We start from the raw sequence: 25,000 nt of genomic DNA on the forward strand, positions 1-25,000 counted from the left end.
TCACGCACACACATGCACAAACACATGAACCCCCCCCCCCCCCTCACACACACGCACACTTTCTCTCACCAAAGTCTCTCTCTTTCTTCCCCTCAAAGTCTCTCTCTTTCTTCCCCTTGCTGGCCACCTACAGGCGGCTCAGAGCTTACCAGCTTTACCAGGCGTCGGCAACAGTACATCAGGTCTGGCCGAGGCAGCCAATCAGGCGCAAGCATCCCGATCTGTCCACGCAACGGGGGCATCGATCGCCGAGATGCTTATCTCGAGCAGCAACCAGGTGGACTGCGAGGACTCCGTGGATGATATGTTTGAGATTGTGTCGACGCCATCCGAGGACGTTCCCGACTCGTTGTTTGAGCTGCAGGCACGCAAGCCCCGTTCATGGTCGCGTGGAAATCAGCTGCCACCGTCACAGCAGCAGCAGCAGCAGGAGAGAAGGAAGGGGAAGCTGTGGCGAGCGCCCTACCAGCACATACTGTGTACGTGCTTAGTTAGACGTTTTGTGTGTGTGTTGGGGGGGGGGGGGGGGTACGTGTGTGTGTGTGGGGGGGGGGGGGTACGTGTGCGTACGTGTGCGTACGTGCGTGTGCATGCAGTTTGCAGTTCTGTGTCAGGGCCGGTGATGTTACGCAAAAAAAATTGCAGACAAGGCCTGGAATAGACCTCCCTGCTTCACTGATGTTGATTTGCAGGGCTTAGCGCGCACTGCATTCGCTGCAGTCCTAATTCACAGTGATGGATTTGCAGGGGTGTAGCATGGAGTTCATTTGCAGGGGTGTAGCATGGACTTCATTTGCAGGGGTGTAGCATGGAGTTCATTTGCAGGGTGTAGCATGGACTTCATTTGCAGGGGTGTAGCATGGAGAACTCTCACGGCAAGAGTAGATAAACAAGAGTGTGCAACTCCGGATCTCTCCTGCACAATCTGCAGATACCCCCGCCCACGGCGGAATTTTTTGTTGACGTCACCTTTTTTCAGAGAAACGCGCATTTTGCCGCAGAGCAGTGTGAGAGCACGTGCTGGGCACCGACCTTATAGTCTAAAGCCCGACCAAAAGCATGAGGGAAAACTTTCCGAAAGACTCGCAGCGCGTGCGTCATCGAAAAGATTACGTCAACAAAAAAATCCGCCGTGGGCCAACCCATCCACGAGTTGCACACTCTTGTTTATCTACTCTTGCTCACGGTAATGCTCGGATATCTAAGCTACACTGGCGTACTAGCAACACACAGTTCTAAACAGTGCTTTGTGTGAGCATTAGTAGAACTAACGGTATTTGTTCCCACATACATGTGTGCCATGAAGCGGTCCCTGTCCCTGATTTGCTTCTTCTATCTGCTGCTGCTGCTGCTGCTGCTGCTGCTGCTACTGGTGCTGCTGCCGCTGTTGTTGTTGCCACCGTTGTTGCTGCTGCTGCTGCTGCTGCGTTGGTTGTTCTTCCCCAACTCTCCACAGTTGAATCAAGTGAAGTTGTTCATGGTGACAACGCCGTGTCCAGCTTCCTGGGGCTCCTGCGGTCGGTGTTACGTGACAGCGAACAGAACCAAGACGCCATGGTCAAGTTTGGCGGAATGCCAACAGTGGGTGCTCTCATGATAAAGGTAACGGAGTTACACAATACTATAGAAAAGAAAAATGGCCCAAGGAACTACAAGCTACGCTATAATGTCCACTAACACCACCAGTTACTAAACAATCAGCTCATGCGATAACGTTGCACGACACTGACCGACGGTACCGACGTTCTACAACTAACTGGCTAACAGCTCTAGCACCTCTTGGATACGCATTCCAACAGCCATCCAACTTGGAATGCTTACACGATACTATCATTATTATTTTGACTTGATATAGACATCTAGAACGGACTGTGCATGCACAGCTTTCTATCATGTTCGAATAAGCATGCCCACCTGGCGCTACACTCTTATTTACTGTTACTGCTTCTCCTCACTACGTCAAGTCAATCAATTACTGTAAAACCGGAAAGTCTAACGTTTTAATGACCAATTGTTTTCGTTATTTGAAGAAACATTATCGCGAACCCGGTTCGAAGTGTCTGTGTAAAGATGCGCGTACATCGATGTATGTTCTGGGTGGCCAGGTATCCATCGGATTTTCTGCACGTTATCATGCCAGAATTACAAAAAACGTTAAACTTTTCGGTCGTTAAACTGTACGGTTTTACAGTAGTGAAGTTGATTGTTCCAACTAGGAACACACGCTTCTTGCCGAACTTGACACTTGACTGACTCACGACTGCCATCCGGAGCACACGAGGAGCACGTCGCAACTTCTAAATTGGTTTTACAGTAGTTGTGCTTTGGCCAATCTTGTCCATCCTGAAGAAAGTTGTTGTGAATCACAGCACAGTACTGCACGGTAGCGCCGAACAACGGAGCGCCGGAGAACGACCAGGCTAGAATTTCACCAAGCACAGCATACCAATGTATACACGGTGACTCAACTGCCCATAGGCTGTAATACATGGAAATAAGAACGGTCTAGGCTAGGAGGCTGACCCCCAGTTCTTTGGCGACCGACGGTACTGTAGTGCATAATGCATTGTACTGCCTACTTCAAAGTAGCGCCGCCAGTGTTTACAGCATTTTTAGATAGTGGAGCACTGTGCATGTGTGTCCTTATAGCCATATGCGTTTGTGTGTGTGTGTGTGTGTGTGTGTGTGTGTGTGTGCGCGCGTGTGTGTGTGCGCGTGTGCGCGCGCGCGCGTGTGTGTGTGTGTGTGTGTGTGTGTGTGTGTGTGTGTGTGTGTCCCATATGGTGCAGTGGTATGTGCAGCGATTTCCAATCGATAGGTTGCGGGTTCGATTCCCGACGATTATGGTCACACACGTCTTTCTTCTCTTTCTCAGACTCTTCCTGACTTTTCTTTCATTCTCCTGGGTGGTTACCAACAGCCAGTGTATGCCGGAGTATGTGGTGTGGTGTGTGTGTAGAAAAAGAAAAAATGGAAAAATGAAAAATAGGGATTCACTGGCCAGAAAAAGTCACTTCAACAGCTGTGTGGTGGATACCAGGCTAAAAATAGTGGCGGTCAATTCATCAGCCTTGCAAGCTGTTGAATGGTGTAATCCCAGCACAAGTTGCTATGTCTAACATAGCTGTTCGCTATCATCGCTCCCGCGATGGGCATGTCTAAGGTCTAAGGTGTGTGTGTGTGTGGGTGTGCGTGTGCGTGTGTGTTTGTGTGTGCATGCATGTGTGCATGTGCGTATGTGTGCGTATGTGTACGTGCATGTGTGCGTGCATGTGTGCGTGCATGTGTCTTTGTATGTGTGTATGATGCTACAGGCCAAGCCAGAAGATATGGACGTGAGTGTGCTGATGGCTGTACAGAGTCTAGTGGAGAGTGTACACAAACACAGTAGTCTCCTCTCACAGCTCTATCAGCATCTGCTCTTTGACTTCAGACTATGGATGAACTCACAGAACCACGTCAGAATTGGTGAGTTGTGCTGTCGGATACGGAGCCTTGATCCTTGAGCAGGGCACGGCCGCATATGTGTAGGATGGCTGGTGCATGTCATTCATGGTCATTATATGCGTGCTGAACCTAGGTTGAAATTTTTAGGGGGTTCACCTTTGCCATGTACAGGTGGTCTTCGTGTACAGGTGGTCTTCTTATCCCGGGGCATTTGACTGGAAATAACACCCACCGGTCATACAGTGAAGTCTATCTAAGCCGATCGCTCATGGGACCTTCAAAATGATTGTGGTCTCCGTATACGGGACAGGTCAGGGGGCGTCGGAAGGTAATTTAGTGTGGTACGGTCAGCCATCTGAAGTACAATTTACTCGTGGCAGATGGGTTGCATTTTATTGATTCACGGGGTACCTGGGGGCAAATAGTGGTACGGTCAATACCGTAGTGACCGTACCGACGCCCCTGCCTGAGGTGGTCGCCTTATCAGAGTGGTAGCCTTGATAGGTTTCACACTGTATGTGTCTGACGTTCTGCATTTCATTGTGTACTCTCTGTGTTCTCAGGTCACATCCAGTACTTGACGACTGTGATCAAGGACAACTGTGAAGTGTGTCGCAATGACTATGGAGTGCAGTTCATGCTCGATACGGCGCGTGTCTACTTCAGGTAAGGGAGAGGGGGAGGGGGGGGGGGGGAGGGGTAGAGAGTGTGTCTCCCTGGCAACCGCTGTGCACATTTACCATATTTCCAGAGCACTGTGAAATAGAGAGGTTAAGATAAATGCTATTTCCGACGTGATGCGCAATTTCACGTCAAATTTGGCGTAAAACTCCTAATTTCGACGTGAGCTGCAGATCACTCGCGTGGTTTTTCTGACACGCGAGCCAAATAACGCGAGCTGAACTTTCGCGTCACATCAGAAATAACATGCATCTAAAACCTCTCTATTACAACTTTCCAACTCGTGCATCTTCTCCACACTGTGTCGTGTGTTGTGTGTTTGAGTAGTCCTTCTCATGCCTTTTCTCCATATTGTGTTGTGTGTTGTGTTTAGCCCAGCTCATACTCATCTTCTCCACATTGTGCGTTGTGTGTGTTGTGTAGTCCTTCTCATGCCTTTTTCCCCCATTGTGTTGTGTGTTGTGTTTAGCCCAGCTCATACTCATCTTCTCCACATTGTGCGTTGTGGATGTGTGTGTGTAGTCCACTCATACTCATCTTCTTCACATTGTGTTGTGTGTTTGTGTAGTCCTGCCTCTACAGCCATGGCACCAGCGTCAGCAAGTGCTAGTGGCTCTCCCATGTTGCGGGCATGTCAGCCTACTCCCGAGGAGTCTAAGGCTATACGCTCCTCTCTGCTTGGTAGGTGTGTGTGTGCGTGTGTGTGCGTGTGTGTGTGTGTGTGTGTTCACATGCACGCTTATGCGTCAGTTTGTTTGAATTGGTGTCTTAGTTTTTGTGACTGTGCCTTGAATTGCTGTGGCTGCGGAGAGCTCGCGGCGTTTTGAACTTTGCTATGTTGTTGTTTGTGTGACCGTGTCTAGGCATTGTGAGGTTCTACGTACAACGGCGTATTCGGTCCGACGAAGTGCGTGCTATTATCTGCTACATCTCGGCGTGCAGCCTCTCTGAGCAGGTATGTGTAAGGATGGTGTGTATCTTGCCAGGGTCTGTTTTTACAGGATACTGGATACGTGCACCCCCTAAAAAAGTCGACCTATGTTCAGCATGCACATAATGACCATGAATGACATGCACCAGCCATCCTACACATATGCTGCCGTGCACTCTCCTAAAAGGGGAACCGGCCAGCTAAGTTGTGTTGTTGTGTCGCTGTGTTGTTGTGTGGCTGTGTTGTTGTGTGGCTGTGTTGCTGTGTTGTTGAATTGTTGCTGTGTGTTTTTGATCTTGCTAGATCCTAGAAGTTCTGGACATGCTGCACGCGTTGTTGACCAAGGCACCGAACAAGGAAAGCCAAGAACACTTGGCTAATCAGTTTGCAAAGCCCGGTGCGGGGCAGCTGTTACTGACATTACTGCAGAGAGATGAAGAAGAATTGCTCATTTCAACGTGCAAGGTGCGGACAAGAGTGTGTATGTCTGAAAACTGTGGAGTGATGAGCGCATTCTTGCACACGTGTGTGTGTGTGTGTGTGTGTGTGTGTGTGTGTGTGTGTGTGTGTGTGTGTGTGTGTGTGTGCATGTGTTTGTGCACATGCGCGCATGTGTGTGAGCTCATTTGTGCATGTGCTCTCTGCATGCATTGGTGCATGGCACACGGTGCATGTGTGCGTACATGTCTACACATACACCACTCTACTGTCTATAGCCTGGACATAATAGCAAGAATTCCCTGATTGCCTAGAGTGCTCAACACCTCATGGAAGGAGCAATACCTCAAAGGCAGCAGAGAACACATGTACATGATTGTACAGCCCTTGTCTATTCACGTGTACATTTTTCTCTGTGCACGTGCTGTAGGTGTTATCTCTGCTACTCCGCGAGCCCACGGTTTCAGCATCTCACAAAGCACAGCTGCTTCTGCAGGAGGCCAGCTTTGTCGCAGTCCTCGACTCACAGCTCGTGTCGGAAGCTTTCTCCATTGACGTACTCTACGCATTCCTGGGTCTGAGTCTCAACGGTGATGAAGGTACGTGTTGTTATGCCCGGGGAAATTTATACTAGAATGACATTGGCAAGAAAGAAAAGAGGGTTCGTCAACTGACAATTACTCTGTACAGCGCCATTTCACGATCGTGAATATCAAGTGAATGGAGGCGGTTGTCAGTTGACAAACCTCTTTTCTTTCTATAATGAAGTTGCGTGATGTCCGTAAATTTCTTCGTGGACATTGTCAAGGTGTATTCTAAGAACACATGAAGAAGTAGTAGTGACTTCGGCAGTGATTGAGGAATTGTGTGCTGCGCTTCCTAGTAGCCGTGTTCAGGCTATCCACATCACCCATGTGAATAGGGCGAGCGGATTCCGAATCGATTCCAAGGCTCATGACTTGAAATCGAACGGCGAGATTCCATTCATGAATCGATTCAAGTGTGTAGTCGAACGCAGCCAGTGGGTGATACTAAGCACTTTGACCTTGTACAAGCCCAGTTTGAATTAGTGCAAAGTTGGCTATGGGTCATCTTGGGCACCCACCATCTTCTGACCTGCTGCTGCTGCTTCGGATGCTGTTGATGCTGCTGGGGCTGCCGCTGCTGCTGCTGTTGTTGATGCTGCTGGTGGTGGTGTTGATGCTGCTGGTGGTGGTGTTGGTTGTGTCGGTGCATTTGTTTCTGTTCTTATTCTTTGCAGTTATCCAGTATGGCGATGTTCTTCTGTCCGTCATGAGTCTTGTCGCTCTCTCACCGCTGGAGTCACGCCTCAGCATAGCTAAGCATGTGAGTACTCAACATGCATGCATACACGCGACTCGCACGCATGCGCACACACACATACACACACACACGCGCGCACGCACGCTCGCCAGGTAGCAATCACCTCAATCTGCCTATGGGCATAGGTCACGCTTTGGTCAACCTGCTATGATTAGCATACTGACCAACCACCTAAATCTCAATACCTTGAGAAGACATGCAGAATCCCTCGATTTCTCTCAAAATCCCTGGATGGCGCAAAACAAGTGAAAAAGAGCCTTTCCCACCAAAAAAACGTTCGGCGGCATAGACTCTGCAGATCTACGTACAGCAGAGTTCGACCCTGGAGTGCAGTTCGATCAGTCGGCACCCGCCTGTCAGTGCAGATCTTGCAGGCTAGGCTGGTCAGGTCTTAGAAGTGCCGTGCACCTGGTGCGCAGTTCGAAGTGCGAGTGCGCACTGCACCGTACATATTTTTGAAAAAAACCCAGGGGACATTCGAGGCGAATCCATGGAATTTTCAGGAACATCCCAGGAAAACCGGGAGGGTTGGCCTGTATGGGCTAGGTGCACTAAAAACCGGTCAACTGAGTCATGTGACATGACATGAGTCATGTGACATGACATGAGTCATATGACATGATCCGTGATCTTCACGCTTTGCTGTCATGCCAGCCTGTACTCTTCTTCTCTCTGCGATTCGATTTTAATAGCTCTGCAGCATGCGTACGTTTTTAAATAATCCAGGGGTCGCATTTCATTTGCCACCACTGGAGCTCAGAAGTAGCGACGAACTGGGCAATTTGAATTATTTTTTGAATAATTGAACTGTCCACCTCTCCATGAACTTCCTCGCTATAGAGTATGGTATGGTGGATGTGAGCCGAGAGCGCAGTGTGGAGAGGTGGACAGTTTCAAATAATACCGCTGGAGCTGTTTCTCGAATGCTGTTAAATTCGTTTAAATTCCGCTCTGGTTTTTTGTCTATTCCCTCAGGTTTACCAGGTGCTTTCCAAGTCACCGGACAGTGCGTCGGAGATCACGAAGCAGCCGTGCTGGTTCCGCCCACTGTTCGCTCTGCTCTACACACCCAGGGCTGCGACGAAGAAGAAGAAACCTCCGCGCCACTCTGAAGATACCGAAGATGATGACGATGCGGAACAGGAGGAGGAGGAAAGCAAGCTTGGTGGTGGTGGTGGTGGTGAAGACGCCACTACTGGTGTTGGGAAGGCTAACAGTGACTTGCAACCTGATATTGCCGGTGGAGCAGTACCTGTGCCGACAGATCTCAGTGAGGTTAGTACATGCAGTGAATACTACTGATGTATTGGGTACTGCTTGCTGTTGATGAGGGTACTGTAGCCATCTGCGTGTGTGTGTGTGTGTGTGTGTGTGTGTGTGTGTGTGTGCGCGTGCGTGTGTGCGTGCGTGTGTGCGTGCGTGTGCGTGCGTGCGTGCGTGTGTGTGTGTGTGTGTCAATTCCTCAGCCTTGCAAGCTGTTGAATGGTGTAATCCCAGCACAAGTTGCTATGCCTAACATAGCTGTTCGCAATCATCGCTTCCGCGATGGGCATGTCTGAGGTCTGAGGTGTGTGTGTGTGTGTGTGTGTGTGTGTGTGTGTGTGTGTGTGTGTGTGTGTGTGTGTGTGTGTGTGTGTGTGTGTGTGTGTGTGTGTGTGTGTGTGTGTGTGTGTGTGTGTGTGTGTGTGTGTGTGTGTGTGTGTGTGTGTGTGTGTGTGTGTGTGTGTGTGTGTGTGTGTGTGTGTGTGTGTGTGTGTGTGTGTGTGTGTGTGTGTGTGTGTGTGTGTGTGTGTGTGTGTGTGTGTGTGTGTGTGTGTGTGTGTGTGTGTGTGTGTGTGTGTGTGTGTGTGTGTGTGTGTGTGTGTGTGTGTGTGTGTGTGTGTGTGTGTGTGTGTGTGTGTGTGTGTGTGTGTGTGTGTGTGTGTGTGTGTGTGTGTGTGTGTGTGTGTGTGTGTGTGTGTGTGTGTGTGTGTGTGTGTGTGTGTGTGTGTGTGTGTGTGTGTGTGTGTGTGTGTGTGTGTGTGTGTGTGTGTGTGTGTGTGTGTGTGTGTGTGTGTGTGTGTGTGTGTGTGTGTGTGTGTGTGTGTGTGTGTGTGTGTTGGTGAGGGTGCTGTAGCCATCTGTGTGTATGTGTGTGCGTGCGTGCGTGTGCGGAGGGGGGGGGGGAGATATGCGAGTGTGGTGTGTGTGGAGGGGGGGGGGGGGGAGATATGCGAGTGTGGTGTGTGTGGAGGGGGGGGGGGAGATATGCGAGTGTGGTGTGTGTGGAGGGGGGGGGGGGGAGATCTGCGAGTATGGTGTGTGTGGAGGGGGGGATATGTGAGTGTGGTGTGTGTGGAGGGGGGGGGGGGGGAGATCTGCGAGTGTGGTGTGTGTGGAGGGGGGGGGGGGGGATATGCGAGTGTGGTGTGTGTGGAGGGGGGGGGGGGGGAGATATGCGAGTGTGGTGTGTGTGGAGGGGGGGGGGGGATATGCGAGTGTGGTGTGTGTGGAGGGGGGGGGGGGGGAGATATGCGAGTGTGGTGTGTGTGGAGGGGGGGGGGGGAGATCTGCGAGTGTGGTGTGTGTGGAGGGGGGGGGGGGGGGGGATATGCGAGTGTGGTGTGTGTGGAGGGGGGGGGGGGAGATATGCGAGTGTGGTGTGTGTGGAGGGGGGGGGGGGGATATGCGAGTGTGGTGTGTGTGGGGGGGGGGGGGGAGATATGCGAGTGTGGTGTGTGTGGAGGGGGGGGGGGGAGATATGCGAGTGTGGTGTGTGTGGAGGGGGGGGGGGGGGGGAGATATGCGAGTGTGGTGTGTGTGGAGGGGGGGGGGGGGGGGATATGCGAGTGTGGTGTGTGTGGAGGAGGGGGGGGGGGGAGATATGCGAGTGTGGTGTGTGTGGAGGGGGGGGGGGGGAGATATGCGAGTGTGGTGTGTGTGGAGGGGGGGGGGGGGGGGGAGATATGCGAGTGTGGTGTGTGTGGAGGGGGGGGGGGGGGGGGGCGGGGAGATATGCGAGTGTGGTGTGTGTGGAGGGGGGGGGGGGGGATACGCATGTGCCTGTGCCTGCATATGTGTACTTGTGTATATGTGCATACGCGAATGCTCGCATATGTGTGAATGTGTGTGTGTGTGTGTGTGTGTGTACGCATGTGTGTCTATGTGTGTCAGGTTCAAAGAAGCAAAACCAAAACATACGAAAAACACGCTAACAAGTTTAGGACTTATTTTCTTTACCGTTTATTATAGCCATTCCCGCGTTGAAGTGTAGCCCACAACTTCGCTTATGCTGAATGGCTTGACCGTTTAGGGGCCATCCAAGGTTGCCAATAGCATTTTCAAAACGAAAAGTTTTCTTTTGAGGTTGGGTTTATTTTAGGATTTTCGTTTTGAAAATAATTATTGAATGCAGATTGGGAATGCCCAGTTCCTTCGGGTGCCGAAAATTCAAAATTACCATCATTATTTTATTCGAACTCGTTTTATCTGCAGGAAAGGTGGGTGGATGGGTGGGGCTGAAAAATTGTTTTGTAAAAGCAATCGGTAGCCCCGAACGGTCCCTTACATGAGAAAATAACCCCTGGAGGTACGATAAGCTGGGGGGTCTGGAGGTAAGGCTAGTTGAGCTCAGGACAAGCTGACCAAGCCCGCCGCACCATGTAAACGCGCGCTCTAAAATGACGGGGTGACAGATCGATGCGCTCTTACCGTACGCCTAGGGTTGAATACCTGAAAACTTTTTTTTACGTCTGTAGACAAAATGCATGATAGTGAATGAAAAACGTAAAATGTACTTGTAGGGCTAAAAGGAATATTCGAATTATTCGAATATTCGAAATATGCAAGGCGGAAAAAGAATATTCTTCGTTAAAGTAGAATAGGAATATTCGTAAATGTACAGAAACTCGCCTTCTCATGCCGGATGTACGTAGCAGAGAGCGAGGAGGACTGGTTTGAAGGCGCAAAAGGGTTGAACACCCTGACATCTACAAAGGTGCGCTCAAACCGCCCTCCCCATACTCCATTTGCAGCAACATCCAGCCGAGCTTGATCATCTCGGATTGCCGAGAGAAGGCGTAGCTGCTCTCCGGTGAGGGGTTCCAGGTGGGGCTCCACAGATACGTGGCGTGGCGACCCGGCGAAGGAGACCAGCAGTCACATCGCGCACCTCATTGTACCTGATGGTTGGATACCCACCAGAAGGGCAGGAGAGGGCATGGCTGATGGAAAACTGGCTTCCGCAGGTGCAGGTAGAGTGTGTGCGCTGGAGTGGCCAGTTGTACCTGAGGTGAATTCCGTCACGGAACTCTCCGTTAGATAGTGCAAACCCATGACGCTTCAAGGGTCTGCAAGTGAGCCAGCTGGCGGCGCCCTTCTCAGAAGCCAGATCGATGATTCTTTGCTTTTTAGCATGACTGCAGAACACCAGCATGGGCTTTGATAGCGTTACGGGCAGCTGCTTGTATCTCCTTATTGGCAGCACGGATCTCCTGAGCGGCGTTGCCAAGCTCGAATAGCTGCTCCTTGATGTTGCGTTGCAAGGGCACACTGATGCGGCAAAATGATGTGTACTGGGATGCGAGGGTGGTCGGATCGACCAAGCCCAGGCCACCATGCCTACAGGGTAGACCCAGTATCTCCCGCTCCTCTGTACCAACATGCCGTCCAGTAATGGCGGGGATGAACTTCCACGCTAATGCCTGCGATTCGGCAACGGGGGTATCAGCATCCACGCTGGCATCATCGCATTGTACGGTTCGAACTGTTCCCGTAGCATCGTCCTGCACCGTAGCCGTATGGTTGTCGGTGGCCGTTGACAGCTCCGGCTGGGGTGGAGAAGGGATGGCGGAATTGTTACAACGATCTTTCTTTGACGGAAGGCAGCTCCAGCATTTCCGTGCCGCCTTGGTGCAGTCACATGTGACGCAGGTGCCGCAGCCGTTGCCCCGGCAACACTGGCGACTCTGCACCAAGGACGTGAGTTGCGAACGGGGCACCAGAAACCAGGGTTGAATGAGCCCTGGATTATTGATCTCCTGTAAACGGCCCCTTAGTCAACCAAGGAATTAGTCTAGGTTGGAGACACAGCGCTGTAGTGGTGTGAGATGAACTGGTTTGTCTCCATTTCCCTTCGATAGCTCATTTGGTAGAGTGGTAGTAATCTCCATCCCCTTCGATAGCTCAGTTGGTAGAGCGGAAGACTGTAGTGTGCGCATCACTGGGATGTGTAGTCATCTTTAGGTCGCTGGTTCGAATCCGGCTCGAAGGATTTTTTTTCTAATTTTTTCCCTCAGGTTTCCTTGCCCAGTTTTTTCCGCAGGAATAGTCGGCTCCTTGATCCTTGCCAGTTTGGTCATTTGTCTCATTTACCTGGTAGCGAAAGTTCATGAAACCCAGAGCAGCTTGTGATTTTCTGAATACTTCAAGTAGATATTTGTGACAGTTGAGTAAAATTCCTGGATAACAGCATAGTCAGCGCAGAGATGTGACGGGAAGTGGCGTAGTGCGCGCAACTGATCTGCAGTTGTGCGGCGAGAGTTCGGTTTGAATCCTTCTTGTTCTGTTTTCTGATCATCGCTTAGTGCGTGAAACTCGGAGTAAAAACACTTTTTTCGTCCTCTTATTAATTTTAATATTGTTTGAACTAGCTCTGCCTGTCGGTATTGAGCAGTCTATTGGACAGCCTGGAACCACTCTGTCTTTTCCTTTGTAGTATGCTATGCACTACGTCACTGATATGATGTAATCCCGGAAATTCGCCATGACAGCAATCCATCCGAGCTGCACACTTTTGGCTTACTCCTCTCTCTCCCCCCCCCCCCTCCCCATTGTGTGCAGTTGCATTACGCAGCGCTCCATCAAAAATCCTGATCCACGCAGTGGTCTACTTCCCCGATAGGATCAGAAATTCAGCGTTCCTTTTTTTCAAGTTTTTTCCTTTTGTTTTCAAGTTGCCTTTTGTCATGTTTTTTTTAGTATGTCCTCCAGGCATATCATTAGGCTGAGCTGGCCTGTCTGAGCTCCTCGTATTCTGCCTGTATTCCACCCAGTAATTTAATCATCTAAATATGTCCGTACATCTCTCTTGGCATGTCCCAACTCATCCATATGTGCTGCGGCCATCCGTCTCTCCATTGTATTGCACAGATAACAGGTGCAGCTGCCACGTCGTCCAAGTCCCGTGACGGGGACAGCGACGTGCAAGCGACCACAAGCAGTCTGGTGGAAACCGTTGTGCGTCTTCTGCATATGCTTTCCGAATACGGACTACCGCAGTTTCAGGAGAACTCCTGGCTGGTAAGCGAGAGAGAGAGAGAGAGAGAGAGAGAGAGAGAGAGAGAGAGAGAGAGAGAGAGAGAGAGAGAGAGAGAGAGAGAGAGAGGGGGGGGGGGGGGTGTAACGAGAGAAAGACCAAGATCGGGAACTGTAGCACGTTTTTATATCTGCATGTAAATCCCCTTGTGTAAATCCAGCTGGGGAGTGATGCGGCAGGGGGGGGGGGGGGGTATCAAAATGTAATTTACGGTACCGCTATACGGGAATATTTAGACGGCTGGTCTCTGCATATCTTGTCCCCTTCGATAGCTCAGTTGGTAGAGCGGAAGACTGTAGTGTGCGCATCGCTGGGATGTGCAGTCATCTTTAGGTCGCTGGTTCAAATCCGGCTCGAAGGATTTTTTGCCTTTTTTTCAAGATTTCTGCCGGCGATGCGACCTGAGGTGTCATAGTTCATCAGCCAAGAACTCAGAAGTCGTCAAATTCAAGCACCCTGTTGCACTTAGAAATCGAATACTTGATTTTGGCCCCAATGGGGAGTTTAGGTACCCTGCACAGCGAATCCGCAAATAAAAAGAGTAAACGACTTGCACGCTCTGCAGGGGGAAGCCGACAAAGTGACCTTTTTTGGCATTTCAAAGACAGCCATTGTTGTGCCCTTAACCCAATCTCCAATCAGTGCCATGCGCGTTTCAGGAATGAACTTTCAGATTTTTGTGAATTACGGGAAAATCTTGCAAATCGAGAAGATTTTCAGTGTAAACCATTGCAGTTTCCGTATTATATGTGTGCCTGGATTCAAATTACAATAAAATTGTTGTTCGCCTGCTTGTAGAGTGTTGTTCCATTACACATCTCTTTCACTGTTCTATTTAATTGAGCATCCGAATAGATACCTTCAGGAAGATTACAATGAGCTAGTATTGAACATCATCCACCTTCGGGTTTCCGAAGTATGCACCCCGAGTCATGTCAAGCAGGTTTGAAGCGTAGTTTTTACTGTTTTGCAAAAGTGATCTACGCTTCCACCCTGAATGGAATGGAAGGTCCTGATCCCTGGAAAAATAAGGAACGTGGAGAGCTAAAAGTAAGGAATCTGCGGCGATGGATGTTGTACATCGAGTGAGTGCCCTGCAGTTCTCTTCTCCACTACGACCAACTAGCAAACGCCATGGCTCTGGATGCTGACAGCAAACAGTTGAAATAAAGGCAAGGCTGCTTTGAGCTTGTTGCAACCAGGTAGTAGTACAGTTACAGTTGTACTACTATCTAGTTGCAACGTTGAGATTCAGTATTGATACCATTGTAGTTGCAAACAAGTTACTACAACAATTGCAGTATACAATAGTCATGTAGTTTTTTGAATTAGTTATTTGAAAATGGCGATCATCTTCATCTTCTTCCCGGTGCGCATGTACGCATATTATTTGAATCTGTACGTGCTCCAAGCCAACTCACCTCTGCTCAAATTTACGGCGATTTATTTCGCGATTTTAGGTCGATCGCCACGGAAAACCACGCCAAACGTTGACAAAACTCCGCGTTTTTCACTGAAGACGCATTGGATGTCCTAATAAAACGGCTGGAAACCACGTAATGGCTGACGAAGAAGAAGAAATTTGTCGAACTTCCAAGGCGCACTGCAAAAGGAGTGCAAGAGTTTCGCCAGGGAAAGTAGGCAGGTCGGATTCAGTGATACTTTTGCTGTCGATTGATGTCAGTTCCAGGTGTTCGATTTGGAAGTGCAACAGGGGGCTCACTTTGGCACCACTGGCTGATGGAGAGAGAGAGAGAGAGAGAGAGAGAGAGAGAGAGAGAGAGGGGGGGGGGGGGTGTAACGAGAGAAAGACCAAGATCGGGAACTGTAGCACGTTTTTATATCTGCATGTAAATCCCCTTGTGTAAATCCAGCTGGGGAGTGATGCGGCAGGGGGGGGGGGGGGTATCAAAATGTAATTTACGGTACCGCTATACGGGAATATTTAGACGGCTGGTCTCTGCATATCTTGTCCCCTTCGATAGCTCAGTTGGTAGAGCGGAAGACTGTAGTGTGCGCATCGCTGGGATGTGCAGTCATCTTTAGGTCGCTGGTTCAAATCCGGCTCGAAGGATTTTTTGCCTTTTTTTCAAGATTTCTGCCGGCGATGCGACCTGAGGTGTCAGTAAGTCGGCAGTGAGCGCAAGCTCCAACGTTAGGAGTAGCGACCTTATTCTTTCACCTGTTTTTTTTTAACGAATAATTCGGCAGCTGGGGGGTGGGGGGGGGGGGGTTGCAATTGCTTCAACAGTTATATGTCCTGTAATACCTTTCATTCCATCCACCCTTCCAGGAAACTCCCCTGATACCGTATGTCAGCGCCTTTAAAGCCATGGTCTTATATTGGAAACACCGCTGCTTTTCTAGCTATTATAATATAAAACATGACTCACCCACTACGCCATGCCATAAAAATCATCAAGTCCACACAGAAATTCCAGTCTGGATCCACTTATTCACCCTTCTTGCTTGGCTGTAAGTTTGTTAGTATAGTACTCACTCCTTCGTTTTTGCAAAACATACTTCAAATGTAACTCGGATGGTGAGTCATAACTCGTAACATTTTGTCCTTCTTCTTTTCACAATACTTCAAATGTCATTATATTTATGAAGCACATGGCTTTGTAACTGAGACTGGCTTTATAATCGAATATACCTCCACGGCTTTAAAGGTGCGGATATACGGTATTAGAGAGGTTCCGCATAACGTAATTACGTTAGTAAAAAACTGCATCTGGGTTCCGCCATACAGAGTTTTCAAATCACGTAGCTGCCCTTGGCAACTCCGAACGCGGCAGTGTACGACCAGATCGACCTGGGGAGAGAGTCATAAATTTGTACCCCAATCCACTTACGGACCAGCTACGTTATCAGAGCCCTATCTACGTACTCTCCGTAGACAACTTTCCGTAAGTGGAGTGTAAACTCGCGAATTCACGGGTTTTTCCCGCCCACTAACGTAAAGTTGCTCAACTTTACGTAGTGCGGAACCTCTCTATTAAACTATCTATTTGCTTTTGGAGAATCCTTCAAATACAGTCTGAATAATATGGTTAAGTTCCTGATTGTGTTATTGTGTTTTACGGCTGGTTGCAACATGATAGGAACGTGGACAGTTGTTTGCAGCACTGGAAAATCTCTGTACGGAGAAGAACATGCTGGCTAGCCATGTCTTGCTGAAACGACGGTAGGTATATCTATACGCCGTGTGTGTGTGTGTGTCCACGTGTGTATGTGTGCTTCCATCCGTTCTCTCTTTGGACTGTTGGGTTTATCTGGCTGCCTCTGCTTGTCTATGTTGGGGTTCACATGTCCACTGTGTACACATGGATATACACACACGCACTCGCACACACGCACACACACACACACACACACACACACACACACACACACACACACACACACACACACGCGCACACACACACGCACACACGCACACACGCATTCAGCCGCTCACACAAACATTTATAAAAGCGAGTTGCTACTAATCTGCTATTACGTTGTACTCCACTCTCTACGTGTGGTATGTAGTTTTGTGTGAGCATCTCTGTGTCTGGATTCTCTTGTGTGTGTGTGTGTGTGTGTGTGTGTGTGTGTGTGTGTTTACGTGTGTGTGTACATATGTGTGTTTGTGTACATGTGTATGCGTGTGTGTACGTGTGTGTATGTGTGTGTGTACGTGTGTGTGTGTACGTGTGTGTATGTGTGTGTGTGTGTGTACGTGTGTGTGTACGTGTGTGTATATGTGTGTGTATACATGTATTCTCTTGATCTTCTCTCTGTTGTAGGCTACTTCAGCTAGCTCTACAGTGCATGGTGCAGGAAGTCAACAAGAGTGGTAGGAGAGAACTTCACCACTACATAGATGTTATAACCAAGAGTCCATACTCCCCCAGAGTGCGCATCTGGGATGGGGTTGTGGGACTGCGTAATCCGTGATGCACGTCATTTTTTGGGTCGGACTTGTGTCATTCCGTCGACGCGGTCCACCACGGCCGCACTTCCCCTACTCATGATGTCACACTATGCCGTGCAACGTGGATTTCGCCGTCCCAGATCTGATAAGTGAAGTTGCTCACTCTGGGGGGATTATGGACTCTTGGATATTATTACTCTTCATGAGCTTTGTCATTGTTGATCACATGTAGCTTGGGCTGAGGACCCCTGGTCGGGGCGAACATTCCATTGAAACACACAGCATTGCATGGAACAATGAGACCAATTCCCTCAGTGCTCTGTAGGGGGAGTTTTGTTTTGTTTTACTGAATCATTTACTGAATTTGATTTTTAATAAATCACATGGATGCAGCGAATGGACTTTTCGGTCTTTGAGAACTTCAGTGGTTGGTCTGATCTACTCACCTCTGCTGCCGCTGCTGTTTCTGCTGCTGCCGTGGCTGCTGCCGTCGCTGCTGGTTCCGACACCGGTGCAATTGTTAAGTTGTTGTTGTTGTTGTTGTCGTCGTCGTCGTCATCGTTGCTGTCATCGTTGTTATTCATACCCACTGTCACCCTCCAGGCCTGAGCAATGCGGTGCGCATGGAGAGTGCTCGTCAGTTGCTAGAGTTACTGGAGACGCTGCTGTTTGACGCGCGCACTGAGTCTGCTCCCATCATGCCGCAAGAGTTCGAGACTGAGCAGCTGTTGACAGTTGATGTAAGTTCAGTTTGTAGATGCCAATGGGTGGAAAGAACTGCTCAATGGTGCTATGTATTTCGGTATTGTGAGCTGTATTGTCTGATGTTTGTATTGTTGTTGCGTTGGTGTGTATGTATGTGTGTGTGTGTGTGTGTGTGTGTGTGTGTGTGTGTGTGTGTGTGTGTGTGTGTGTGTGTGTGTGTGTGTGTGTGTCTTTGGGCATGTATGTGTCTTGATGTGTCTGTATGTCTGTCTGTGTGTCTGTGTGTCTGTGTGTCTGTCTGTCTGTCTGTCTGTCTGTCTGTCTGTCTGTCTGTCTGTCTGTCTGTCTGTCTGTCTGTCTGTCTGTCTGTCTGTCTGTCTGTGTGCATGCGTGCATGCGTGCATGTGTGCATGCGTGTGTGCATGTATGTGCATGTATGTGTGTATTCAGATTCTGGACAACTCCCATCGCCTGGCGGACGTGTTCTGTGTGTGGGAATCCGGAGCGACAGGCAGCGCTATACAAATACGCCGCATTGTACTCCGACTGCTACTGGCCTACGCAGTACAGGTGCAGCAAGACGTACGTATACTATGCTTGCAGTACATGTGCTAGTACTAGCAAGAGTGCATAACCCCAAGAGTGTGCAACTCTGTACGTGGGGATCCGCGCGGCGGAATTCCAACATTACGTCAAAATGACGTACACGTTCGTTGCGCTTGTACTACTCCCTGGTTCCAAGCACCGCGGAATGCGGAGTTTTGTCCTCTGTGCCTCAGCGGCATGACGTAATGTTGGAATTCTGCCGCGCAGCGGGCCTACAGCAGCCAGACCCCAGTTGCACACTCTTGCGGTTATGGACTCTTGCTAGTAGTCACCGTCTGGTGTACACCTCATAGTGTGACGAGTAGCAATACTTCCATGTGCGCTATGACAGCCGTAGTGTACTGACTTTGGGCCACGGACTGACCTTTAGACCTGACCTGTGTGTAGTGAAGAACGTCATTTTCATGTAGATGTACGGTCCTGCTCAATGAAATCCGTCCAGTCGCATCTCTCAACTCAAGTACGCGCCGGGCGTTGCGCAGCCCTAGACATGCGAACACTGGGCTGCGAAATGATGCAAGGCACAAACTTGAGTGACGCGACTGGATTTCATTGAGCAACACTGTACATGCTACGAGCTGTATGTGCGCACTGTACTGGTACCAAGAGTACATAACCCCCCAGAGTGTGCAACTCCACTATGGGTGCTGTCCCGACAGAATTTCAAGTTGACGTCATTTTGATGATGCAATGCGCACTGTACACGGATTATCAGACGAATCCGGAACCTGTGGTTGACCGAAGCCGATCGATCCTGTACAAATTATTGCAAAGAAAAACGTGTGATGCGTTGACACCCGTACACATGTTGTAAATCACTGGTGCAAGGAGCATTGCGTCATAAATAATGACGTCAACTTGAAATTCTGTCGGGACAGCAGGGTATGTGGGAGTTGCACACTCTGGGGGGTTATGTACTCTTGCTGGTACTTATTGCGCAACTCACTTTTCCAGAAATTCCTTTGGCTATTAATATTGTCACTGATATCCTGTCTGCTTATCGTGGTTGGTCTGTTGGTCTAGGGGTATGATTCTCGCTTAGGGTGCGAGAGGTCCCGGGTTCAAATCCCGGACAGACCCATTTTTTTATCTTTTTTTCTTTCCGTAGTCTTTCTTCCATGTTCAGCCAGGAATCGTAAATTATCCACTGTATGGTTTGTTTTCTTGGCAGGGAAGGGTGCATATGACTGTTATTTATTTATTTGCCTTTCCTTTTTAGTTTCTATTTCCCACCCAGTGACTGCTTTGCCAGTGGATAGTGTTGGAAGCAGTGATAGAAAGATTTTTGTGGGTGCGCTTATGTGTGCGTGTGTGTGTGGGGGGGGGGGGGTGCGTTCGTGTCTGTGCGTGTGCGTGTGTGTGTGCATGCATGTGCGTGTGTGTATGCATGTGTGTGCATGCGGGCGGGCAGGCATGTGTGTGCGTGTGCATGCATATCCATGCAAATGTCCTTCTTAACCGCGTGACTGTGCATTTGTTTTTCAACTTTTTTCTGCAGCTTTGTGCTGCGGCAGTTTCTCGCCTGCAGCCTGTCCTGCGTAACAACGTCTTCCCACCGGATGTTGTGGGCCATGTTTTGAATAAGCTGGACGAAGCAATGACGACGAGTGTGTCAGATGGTGAGTGCATGTTTTTCCCCTCTCTCACCTTGTGTGTGTGTGTGTGTGTTTCTGTGTGCGTGTGTGTGTGTGTGTGTGTGTGTGTGTGTGTGTGTGTGTGTGTGTGTGCGTCCAGTGCATTTGCAGATTTGCATGCTTCTCTTGCGACGGGGCGTACACATGGTCCATGGTATAATTATGGTGTGTGCGTGCACATGCGTGTGTGCGGTGTACGGTAAAGTACCGAGAGAATGCACCAGCACCTTGATCCAGCCATGGTGGTAATTTGGAGTAGCGTGGGGGATGAACAAGTCCAGACTGTACATGAATGTCTGACACTTTCTAGAGATACCGTCAATCAAGAATATTTTGTGTGTTTGCTTGGATGTATGTGTGTTTGTGCCTGTGTACATGTGGGCCAATCCCCGTTGCAGGCCGTGAGAAGTTCAACTATTTCCTGCTGCCCATTCTCCACGTGGTAATGCAGCAGCATGGAGACACACTCCAGATACGCACAGCGCTGCCTAACCTACCCGACCCGACACGCAGCTCTAACTTTCAGACCGAGTTCCTGGAGTATCGCACATCCAGTGCCTGGAAAGACTGGGTACAGAATGATGTAAGTAGCTGTGAATCACCGCACAATGGCATACACTCATACCTCGGTTATCCGGACCCCGAAGTTACGGGCACTTCAGGCTAACGAGCACCCTTTGGGCGAGTTTCAGTTGAAATATTACTACTCATCACTTTTTGTGGAAATAGTGATGTCATTATGCCATATCTATGGCCTTTCCCCATCAACATGTATGTGATTCGGAGTTACGGGCAGTGCCCGGTTCCGGATCGCCCGGATAAACGAGAGATGAGTGTATATGCATAAGACCAACAGTACATAATATACATACCCCCCCCCCCCCCCAAGAGTGTGCAACTCCCGCATGCGCGCTGTCCCAGCAGAATTTCAAGTTGACGTCATTATTTATGACGCAATGCTCCTTGCACCAGTGATTTACAACATTTGTACGGGGTGTCAACACATCACACATTTTTCTTTGCACTAATTTGTACAGGGTCAAGTGGGGACTTTGTCCACCACAGGTTCCGGATTCGTCTGATAATCCGTGTACAGTGCGCATTGCATCATAAAAATGACATCAACTTGAAATTCTGTCAGAGCAGCACCCATACTGGAGTTGCACACTCTTGGGGGTTGTGTGGACTGCCTTCTTTGCTTGAACGTGCAAACACGTCTGACCTTTGTTACTTACCGTCTCTCTCTCTCTCTCTGCTCGGTGTTGTGTGTTGTTGTGTTGTGTGTGGTGGTGTTGTCGGTGGCGGTGTTGTCTGTGTTATTGTGTGTGTTGTCTGTGGTGGTGTTGTCTGTGGTGGTGTTGTCTGTGGTGGTGTTGTCTGTGGTGGTGTTGTCTGTGGTGGTGTTGTCTGTGGTGGTGTTGTCTGTGGTGGTGTTGTCTGTGGTGGTGTTGTCTGTGGTGGTGTTGTCTGTGGTGGTGTTGTCTGTGGTGGTGTTGTCTGTGGTGGTGTTGTCTGTGGTGGTCTTGTCTGTGGTGGTCTTGTCTGTGGTGGTGTTGTCTGTGGTGGTGTTGTCGGTGGTGGTGTTGTCTGTGGTGGTGTTGTCTGTGGTGGTGTTGTCTGTGTTGCTGTCACACAGTTGAGCACCATCTCTCAAGCGTACTTGCGCGTGCCGTTCAAGAGCGGTGCGATGAAGTCCGGAGAGTTCTGGATGAACTGCTGCAAGCAATGGCAGCGTAGCGAACTGCTCATGCAGCAGATGCAAGCTGAGAGCAGCGATCTGGTCAATGTAAGTCATCTAGATGATTATGCAAGGAGAGGAACAAGTGCAGTTTGTGTGGCCATGGAGAGAGGTGATAAGAGAATACAGAGATGAACTACAGGGAAATCTGTCTAAGACGACCGCTCAAGGGACTTTCAAAATGTGGTCTCTGTAACCAGGGTGGTCTTCTTATCCAATGCCATTTGACTGGAAATAGCATCCCTTGGTCGTGGTTGCAGTGGCCTTCCAAGACAGGTGGTCACCTTATCCGAGTGCTCGCCTTGACAGGTTTTACTGTAGCTTGGCATAGCAAGGTGTTAGCAATAGCATTAGAGCATTCTGCCCACGTCTCGGAGATAGCATGTAGCATTGGGATACTGAAGTAGTTGATTTTGCTGTGCTATGTGTGTGTGTGTGTATGTGTGTGTGTGTGTGTGTGTGTGTGTGTGTGTGCTATGTGTGTGTGTGTGTGTGTGTGTGTGTGTGTGTGTGTGTGTGTGTGTGTATGTGTGTGTGTGTATGTGTGTGTGTGTGTGTGTGTATGTGTGTGTGTGTGTGTGTGTGTGTGTGTGTGTGTGTGTGTGTGTGTGTGCATGTGTGCGCGCGCGTGCGTATGTGTATTGGTGTACATGCATGCATGTGCGTTGCAGAAAGCCTGCCAGGATCCGTTCTACTCGTGTCGTTTGTCTGAACGTGAACGTCATCGTGTGACCGAAGAGAAGCAGGTCAATCAACTCTTATCCACACTACATCAGTGGCAAGCCACTAAGAGGCTCTTTACTGGAGAGCGTGATCCCTGGTCCACTGGGTAAGCTGGCCTGGGAGTGCTGTGTGTGTGTGTGTGTGTGTGTGTGTGTGTGTGTGTGTGTGTGTGTGTGTGTGTGTGTGTGTGTGTGTGTGTGTGTGTGTATGTGTGTGTGTGTGTGTGTGCGTGTGGCGGGCGGGCATGTGTGTGTGTATGTGTGTTTGTATGTGTATTGCCACTCATCATGTGAGTGGCCTTGTTTTATCCGCAGTCCTGCGATTCAAGAGAAGAGTGTGATCACCAGGATGGGAGATGAAAAATCATGGTTAAATCCCCGCAGCACGACAAATTCACAACTCACTATCACTTTTATATCTGATATGAGTTGCACGGATAGTGAGTTGTGAATTTGCAGTGCCAACGGAAAGAGCATGTGTGCTCAGAATTTCTCTTTGAGGTCTGAAGCTGTCGGATGCCTCGCCCTTGCTAATTTTTATTTTTTTGTTCCCTGCCATGCCATCCAGTATGTCGGAGAATGTCTTCTGGAAGCTGGACCGTGCTGAGAATTTCTCACGCATGCACATGAAGCTGGTGCGCGATTTCACTGGCAACCAGCACACCGATGCCAGCATGGCCAGAGATCAAGCAGGTCAGTGTCTCTTCCTATACAGTCACATGCGTGTTCCATGGGCAATTTATAAAGTTATTAGGGACATTTAGCAATGTGAAAGTTATTAGGGACATTTAGCAATGTGAAAGTTCGAAAGAAAATTTGAGTTGTGGAACGAGCACAGAAACAAAGCTCGAAACTTCGCAAACTTAGATGTTCTTGTTCTTGCTGCTGCTGCCACTGTTGCTGCTGCTGCTGTCACTGTTGTTGCTGCCACTGTTGCTGCTGCCACTGTTGCTGCTGCTGCTGCTGCTGTCACTGTTGTTGCTGCTGCTGCTGTTGCTGTTGCTGCTGTTGCTGTTGTTGTTGCTGTTGCTGTTGTTGCTGCTGCTGCTGTTGCTGTTGCTGTTGCTGTTGCTATTGCTGTTGCTGCTGTTGCTGTTGTTGTAAGGTACAGGCCACATTTCGTTCTCCTCGGATGTATATTTGCTGGTAATTTCACTGCGACTTGGTTGCAGGACATGGCACACACACCAGATTGGATTTAATGCTTCTCACAACTCCACCATACGCATACAGGACTGACGGAGTTTTGAGAAGCATTGCGTCCAATCTGTCATGTGGACCGTGATATACAGTAGCACATTGAACTTGGGGAATTGTGTGTTGCTCCCTACCCGGGAGCTTGCCAAAGTTGCTACAACCTCTTCTCCACATTGGACTTGGTGTCTGTTTGTTGTGCAGTGCTGCTCAATGAAATCCAGTCGGGTCGCTCAAGTTTGCGCCTTGCACCATTTCGCAGCCCAGTGTTCGCAGGGTCTAGGGCTGCGCAATGCCCGGCGCGTACTTGAGTGAGGCGACTGGTTTTCATTGAGCAGTACTATAGTTTGGAAAGTTCTTCAGTACTCTTTGCCTGAAACATGGTGTTGGTGTCTTTGTGTTTTGTTGCTATTCTTTCATGCTGGTGTTGCTAGATATCATCGCCAGTTCAGGTAACCCCGCTGGTATGGCTAGCCAACTGAGAGTCAAGAAAGAAGCCCGTGTCCGCAATCTCCAGGGTGATCGCCTTGGCGACGAGGAATGGAGTCTGCTGACGGCTGCCATGTAAGGACCTGTGCCCACGTGTGTGTGTGTGTGTGTGTGTGTGTGTGTCTGTTTGTGTGCGCACGTGTGCAAATTGACATGCGTGTGTATGTGTGTGCATGTGCGTACTGGTACTGTAAACGAAAAATTTCGGTGGAGTTTTATTTTCAGTAACTTCGGTACAGGTAAAATTTACCTGGAATAAAACCCGACCTAAAATTCAACAACAACAACACAGTGTGCAAAATGCATTTTTGATCTGGAAAACCGGTTTACCTTAATTTTCACGCTACGGAACCGTTGATTTTGGGAAATTCCGAAACTATTACACCACCGAAAATTCCCGGTTTTACGGTACGTGTGTGCGTGTGTGTGTGCATGCGTATACTGGTATGCGTATGTGCATGTGTGCATGTATGTGCGTGCATGCACGCACATACATGCATGTGTTCCTCTTCTGCCCTGCACACAATTTTATACTACTTTGAAGTATATGTAGAAAGGAAAAGGGCATATGGAAACGAGTTAAGAGTAACTCCATCACTGTAACCAGATACTATATACAGTCAGAAAGTGCAACAACTAGGCACAAAGCTGACAGAGTACTGAGACATTCGACGTCCTGACACCTAGCTTCAACACATCTCCGTAGCGCTAACCGACAGCCTTCCAACTCCAACACTTTGAAGTATGCTGAATTTATTCAGTGAAGTTTAGCTTTCCTTTTTATCCTTGGGGAAGGGGAGGGGGGGGGGGGGGTAGTCCTTGTAAGTGAAAGGGTGCTGTGTGGGTAGGTGGATTGG

At 49.3% G+C, this 25,000-nt stretch overlaps 1 protein-coding gene and 4 non-coding genes across 5 annotated transcripts in view; all 5 read left to right on the plus strand.

Annotated features, from left to right (window-relative positions):
• Positions 1-25,000, plus strand: part of LOC135824852 (neurobeachin-like protein 1) — a 95,810-nt gene that overhangs the window by 43,749 nt on the left and 27,061 nt on the right. The window contains exons 28-48 of the mRNA XM_065337577.1: positions 134-479; positions 1,457-1,602; positions 3,315-3,468; positions 4,011-4,113; positions 4,697-4,809; positions 4,992-5,083; positions 5,363-5,524; positions 5,928-6,096; positions 6,759-6,844; positions 7,817-8,116; positions 12,971-13,120; positions 16,241-16,323; positions 16,928-16,977; positions 17,659-17,795; positions 18,211-18,342; positions 19,865-19,985; positions 20,399-20,583; positions 21,637-21,786; positions 22,410-22,567; positions 23,029-23,153; positions 24,089-24,218. Of these exons, the coding sequence (XP_065193649.1) occupies positions 134-479; positions 1,457-1,602; positions 3,315-3,468; positions 4,011-4,113; positions 4,697-4,809; positions 4,992-5,083; positions 5,363-5,524; positions 5,928-6,096; positions 6,759-6,844; positions 7,817-8,116; positions 12,971-13,120; positions 16,241-16,323; positions 16,928-16,977; positions 17,659-17,795; positions 18,211-18,342; positions 19,865-19,985; positions 20,399-20,583; positions 21,637-21,786; positions 22,410-22,567; positions 23,029-23,153; positions 24,089-24,218 (3,092 nt within the window). The remainder of the gene's footprint in view (positions 1-133; positions 480-1,456; positions 1,603-3,314; positions 3,469-4,010; positions 4,114-4,696; positions 4,810-4,991; positions 5,084-5,362; positions 5,525-5,927; positions 6,097-6,758; positions 6,845-7,816; positions 8,117-12,970; positions 13,121-16,240; positions 16,324-16,927; positions 16,978-17,658; positions 17,796-18,210; positions 18,343-19,864; positions 19,986-20,398; positions 20,584-21,636; positions 21,787-22,409; positions 22,568-23,028; positions 23,154-24,088; positions 24,219-25,000) is intronic.
• Trnay-gua (transfer RNA tyrosine (anticodon GUA)) lies at positions 11,994-12,092 on the plus strand. The gene is made up of 2 exons: positions 11,994-12,030; positions 12,057-12,092. It is a non-coding gene; the product is annotated as a tRNA-Tyr (tRNA).
• Positions 13,399-13,497, plus strand: Trnay-gua (transfer RNA tyrosine (anticodon GUA)). The gene is made up of 2 exons: positions 13,399-13,435; positions 13,462-13,497. It is a non-coding gene; the product is annotated as a tRNA-Tyr (tRNA).
• Trnay-gua (transfer RNA tyrosine (anticodon GUA)) lies at positions 15,112-15,210 on the plus strand. Its single transcript has 2 exons — positions 15,112-15,148; positions 15,175-15,210. It is a non-coding gene; the product is annotated as a tRNA-Tyr (tRNA).
• Positions 19,375-19,446, plus strand: Trnap-agg (transfer RNA proline (anticodon AGG)). The gene has a single exon. It is a non-coding gene; the product is annotated as a tRNA-Pro (tRNA).

This window comes from Sycon ciliatum, chromosome 9 (assembly GCF_964019385.1).
Source record: "Sycon ciliatum chromosome 9, ocSycCili1.1, whole genome shotgun sequence".
NCBI lineage: Eukaryota > Metazoa > Porifera > Calcarea > Leucosolenida > Sycettidae > Sycon > Sycon ciliatum.